Below are 6,000 nucleotides of genomic sequence, written 5' to 3'. Positions count from 1 at the left end.
GCCCGTTTAACATTAAACATGTCCGTAGCCCGGTTAAGGCCCGACTAAAGCCCGATTAAGGTGGGCCGATTATAACCCGAGACCGACCGACCGAATATAAAGTGTACCATGCCCTCAATAACTAAGCCCGATTAGTTAAATGGGCGGACACGGTGTGGCCTTTGAAAGTCTTCAAGCCCGATTAAGCCCGACCGAAACCGAACCGGCCCGACCGGTTGACACCCCTAGTCTATATAGGATCTAGATAAACCACGAGCTGGCCCATGGGATGACGTGGCATTATCTATTACCTGCTATTTCATTTATCCACGTGGCAAAAAGTTAAATATTCGAACCTTAATTTTTTTTTTTTTCTTTTTGGAAAAGAAAAATGTTTTTAGCTGGAAACATTCCTAAACATGGGGACATATCATGAGGAATGTGTGCCTTGACCAAAACTGGAGAATCTCAGACCGAGAACATATCAGGAACAGCGAACAACTTTCTCTCTCTACCCTTCCCTTTCCCTATCATCCCCCTCTCTCTCCCCCTCCCTCCCTCTCTGGGGAAAACTATCAACCTGGAGAATGCGAGAACAAATCAGGAACTGCGAACAACTCTCTCTCTTTCTCTCTGTAAAGTCATCGATCATCACGTATGGTCAGCTCTCCGTTCGTTTTTCTGTTTGGTTTTAATTTAATTTATGACAGTTAAGTTTATCTTGTCATAAGATCAGGATTTCTGGAGATTTAGGTTTCTCAATTGTGAGAGATAAGCATGATTTTAATCAATGTAGTATCTCCAATACTCTCCCGGCCTCCTTTTCTCTTACTTTAGATCAAATTGATTGCTGCTTTTCAATGATATTATTGTTTTTCTGCAACTAATGCAGGGTACAATTTGTTCCAGTATTCGGGTTGAGAGATGGGTTTCTTGATCTCTGATGGATCATGTGTGGATTCTAGATTTGGCTGAGTGTGAAAAGCGTATGAAATGTTGTTTGGTTAAAAGTCATTCTGAATTATGTTCTTCATTCAATTCCAAAATTTGGATGAAATATATGTACTTTTTGCCTTGGGAGATGATATTTGCCACTGTAGTGAATCAGAGGATGGCTCATTTGAATTATTGATCCCTGAAATATTGAAGGGAGATTGGTTGGATTTTGATTTGAAATTCTTATTTGAAGGACTGGCAAATTGATGATAGGCCACCATAGAAAATATTTTCATCTATGACGACTGGGGAACCAAAGTCTCCGCATCTGATGCAGTTGGTTGACCTACAAACGTTTCTTCGGCGCCTTCCTAAGAATTCTTTCAGATGGAATGGCAGATCTAGCTAGTTATGGGAATCCTGAGCGTGACGTTGAGCAGGTGAATTTTCAAGCCCTCTTCCAATTGAATTATTTTATTATCTTTCAATCTCTTGCATAAAGTGAATCCCCCCCCCCCCCCACATGATATTGAGAAAATGGTTGTTGATCTTCAGAAACATTTATAGTTTGGGGCTACATTCATTGCCACTCAAGTAAACTCAATTCAATCTAAGCTTTATCTAACAGCTTGTAGCTACATTTCAATACTACTGAGTGGTAACTCTTTTCACCGCTATTGCACAATCTGATGGGGGAATCCTTGAAATTGCTTATTAAGGGAAGGGGGCTTCTTTGCCATTTTTGTTGATATTTGGAAAACGAAGAACTAGGGTGGGAGTAAAAAATCCATTTATTAGAGAAAATCATTTATGTCTTTCAGTCATAAAAAGGGGGAAAAACTTTCAAATTGTAGCTTCCATTTATAATATGGTAGTTTCATTATCGAGAGTGGAGATACGCATCTCAGCTTGGCAACAAGGTGTAAACAATTTTTCTTTAGGAAAGAATAGCATATATGTGCATGGATGGTATAAAGCTGAGATACTGGAAGTTTGGGTATTTACCTTAAATTCCTACTTTGATTTTGTGATAGTTACTGCATTTGGGAATTGAAAAAAATGCTTGGGGTTTTTGGTGGAGTAGACCTCTAGCTGACAATAGAAAAATATTTACTTATGTTTCCTATTCTCTTATCGATACTCATATTTGTGGTTTTTCAGTTTCTAAACTACCAACAATACTGTTTCCTTAGTTTACAATTAGCAAAGCGTACTATTTCCATAATAGATAAGACAACTAAAAGCAACTCTATGCGAATGCAAATAAATCTGGATAACATATACTTGTATAATAATGCAAAGTTGCCTCAAGGAAATGTCACTCTTAGTTTTTGTTTATTGTTTTATTTTTTCTTCTTCTACTAGGTTACATGCTAAAATTCAGTGATTAAGAGAAGGTAATTTAACAACTCACTAGCTATTTTGCAAGAAGTTACCCCTTACTTGGAGGACTTCAACCTTTCCTCCCCAAGTTTTTACTTCTTAATGTGAGAAATGGGTTTTACCTTTATCAAATGGAAACGGTTTTTTCCTTCTTCAAGTGGAAATGGGTTCTTCTTTCTTTATTTATGAAAGGTGATCAATGCAAGACCAGACCTATAACAGTTGGTTGACCCAATCTCGCAGCAGGATCTAAGTAAATATACTAAAACCCCCAAAAGTCAACAAAAGTCAATAAGTCAACCAAAAATTCATCATTCTCAAATGAAGGTCAAACTATAGGAATCAATCCCCCACAGCAAGTATTAACACCTTGCAGAAGATAAGAGAGATGGGTAGAATCATTCGAGTGTAAATAGAAAGTTTCAGATAAAAAAGAGAAATTTTATGTTCAATCAAATTGAAATGAAATTCAATCCGTAGGTCAGATGCTTCCCAAATTCAGATTGAATCCCCCTCTAGGGCTTGTTTCACTAATCCCCGAAATATGATCACAAACTAATGGGCAGATTAGAAGTAATTTGCAAAATAGAAATTCTGGAATCCAAAAGTTGCAGGTTTAGGAGATTTTTAAATAGCAGAACATAGACTCATCAGAAACCCCCACAATTAAGGTTGAGTGGTCTTCTTTGGTGTCCCTTTGATTCCACAAAATCTGGTATGGATCAGATTAATGGAATGAGTTCAGGAGTTAAAATACTACAATCTGAAAACTGGTATAAAACAGAGTATCCACAGGGTTATACCCAGATTCTCTGGTGGTATTCAAATCCAGTAGCAAGTCTATAATTTTCAATAGAACAACATATCTTGAACTACTGAATCAGCGATTAATCAAACACAATAGTATTGGATGCTAAGAAATTCAGATAAGAAGTTAGATTGTGCGGGAAACGGAACCTAAAGAAGAAGAAAGGCAATAAGAAGAGCTTATCTCAGGTTTTAGGTATCACACCCAACACTGCTTCCCACAGGTCTTGGCCAAAGGCATCTCAGCTTCATTAATCAAATTCGTGTACAATGCTGGTCTCCCTTACAAACTTATATAAAAAACTCAAAAATAGACTTAGACATTAAAAAAGAAGGGCCTAACCCAATCCTTAACTAATTCAGAAACCTAAACTGACTAGGAAACTGAAATAATGAAAGACAATGATTAAAAACATGACTCTAACTAAACTAATGAAGTAAAACTCGTTTTCATAATTTATATCTATATTTTTGGCCCATTAAAATGGCCTATTACAAAGAGAACCCATGGGAACAAAGGCCCAACACCTACGCAACCCAGCCCAAGGCTTATTTCCAATAAATCCAATAAAATAAGTTCTTTAGGTGACTTATCTGCATCAGTGATCTTTCTTTTTGTGGGTTTTGTGTTCATCACTTCATCTACAATACAGATCCTCCTCTTGGCTAATCGCCATTCCTTTTCACAAGCACATTTTCATTTATTGTGATTCTATAGGAATTACCCAGCTTCCAAAGAGTGGTACTTCACAAATCACTGCCAACCCTTCAAAACCAGTCCTTGAATTTTTTCAGCCTATCAGCTTTTTTTGAAGGATGAATCTTCTTGGCAATTCCAATTAAAATACTTGATAAATTCTTGTGTAACCACTTCAAAAGATAAAATCATTTTTTATTATCCAGTTGTATCCTAGCTATATGGAAACCTGATAACTTGCCAGAGATATAAAAGAAAGCAAGTGAAGGGCCTTTACCACTTGCTCTCTGCTCTCTGCTCTCTACGTTGTGTGTGACTGTCACATATTCTCTTTTCTTCTGCCTTCTTTTTTCCTGTTTAATTGTATAACGAATGGAAAGCCAATAAAATTCTAATGCTATCTATATTTTCTATTGCAAAGGTGCAATCCATATCGTTGCATCTATCCACCGAACAACAATTGTGGTCTGCTGGAAACATCACTGCTAGGTTTTTTTGTACTATTTCTCTTTATGGTAGTTCCTTCGTGTTTTGGGGGATTGCTGAAGTAAAGAAATTTCCTGATTTTTTAACAGAAGAAAAGTTTTCTTACCATGAATTCACAATGATGTCAGTGTTCTCATCATAGTTGTCTAGGAGTCAAGGCGTCTAGGCGATCCAAAGCATTAGAGAGGCACCTGTGCGCCCACCTAGGTGCCCTAGGCATGCAATATATGTAATATACCAATGATAAATTTTATATAATTATGCTTATATGCAACATAGAAGCCAATATCAATGCAATATGATATAATTATTCAAGTAATGACGTAATATGAGAAAACCAACATATAATAAACAACTCATGGGTTATAATATTGTTACAACCATTTATCCTAAAACTTGAGATGTCAAGTAAGGGCAATAACAATGTATCAACACCCACCACATGTTTAGGAACGTACACACACAGCCTTGCACATGGCACACACTCACACAAAAACACCATCACATTGCACCTAGGGAAGAATGTGTTGACGAACCCTACTGCACTTCCCAGGGATCGAACACTCGACCTCCTTACTACCATGTTACAACCACTTAACCTAAAAGCTGGATTCATTAAGTAAGGATAACAACAATGAATATCAAAAAAATATAAACATATTCATAGAAAAACAAAGCAATAAACATAGATCAATGTAAACTCATGAATTGTAAAAAAACTGATATCATTTAAGGTGTGTAGTTACAACTTACAAGGCCACAAGGCAACACCTAGGCATCCAAAACTATGCCCAGGCGGTCTCCTTTCTTGCATCAAACAAGCATGCTGACACCTTGGACCCAATAAGGCACGTAGACGCCTAGGCAACACCTTGACAACTATTGCTCTCATTGTTAGTTAGGTTCTCCATCTTAAAGAAATTGCAAGGCTAAGAAGGGCCTGCCTGCGAAGAAGAAATGCACTCTCTTCTCTGATCTTGTATATACTTTTTTTATTTGTTTCGGTCCCTATAGTTTTCTACTTTTTTCCATACAGACATACAACTAATGATATGACTAGTTCAGTTTTAATTTGATATTAATGAAATCATCTGCTTTTATGTATATAAGAATTAAAAAAGTTTGTTTGTTCAGTTGAACTCTTCTTTAAACATAATGGGACCAGAAAATGTGGCTTAAGGTACAATGATAAAGTTGTAGGATTAGTGTAAAAGTTGGCAAGACAGAGCTTGTGCTCATCAGGATTTTAAGTTCTCACCAATTCCTGGGATTTTAAACAATGTTACAGGTTCAAGGATAGCAGGAATGAAATCTACATACATTAAAGTTCCAATGAGATAGGAGACTGAGAAATTGAGAGTAAATATAGGAGACAAAAACATTTCCCCACTTTTTTTCCCTTTTTTTTTTCTTTTTCTTTTGCTTTGGATCTCAACTCGTCTAAACTAGAGATTTGGTTATGAAAATGTATGTATAAACCAAGACTTAAAACCTTAGTTCTCATTTTATTTGTCAAGTTAAATATAATAGCTCTTCTCCAGCTCCAACTTTCAAGGAAACATTGACTAAGTAGAGAAAGGATTCTCCAAATTTCATTATAATGTTGTTAAAAATACATCAGGCACTGGTATTACACATTTGACCCCAAGTTGTATAATTCCTTGGTGAGTTAAGTGTAGAAACGCAACCCTAAAACGATGGAGAAGATAATG

At 36.5% G+C, this 6,000-nt stretch overlaps 1 protein-coding gene across 3 annotated transcripts in view; it reads left to right on the top strand.

The window, feature by feature from the left end:
• The first annotated feature begins 427 nt into the window (after positions 1–427).
• Positions 428–6,000, top strand: part of LOC122067777 (PH, RCC1 and FYVE domains-containing protein 1-like) — a 29,068-nt gene continuing 23,495 nt past the window's right edge. Inside the window, exons 1-3 of one of the 3 annotated variants that reach the window (XM_042631609.1) lie at positions 428–634; positions 872–965; positions 1,169–1,355. In XM_042631609.1, the coding sequence (XP_042487543.1) occupies positions 1,308–1,355 (48 nt within the window). In that variant the 5' untranslated portion in view covers positions 428–634; positions 872–965; positions 1,169–1,307. Of the gene's footprint in view, positions 640–871; positions 966–1,168; positions 1,356–6,000 lie in introns of all 3 variants that reach the window. The other 2 variants (XM_042631610.1, XM_042631611.1) reach the window with 2 other exon arrangements.

This window comes from Macadamia integrifolia, unplaced genomic scaffold, assembly GCF_013358625.1.
Source record: "Macadamia integrifolia cultivar HAES 741 unplaced genomic scaffold, SCU_Mint_v3 scaffold3120, whole genome shotgun sequence".
Taxonomy (NCBI): Eukaryota; Viridiplantae; Streptophyta; class Magnoliopsida; order Proteales; family Proteaceae; genus Macadamia; species Macadamia integrifolia.
This window is presented reverse-complemented; position numbering and strand designations above follow the sequence as displayed.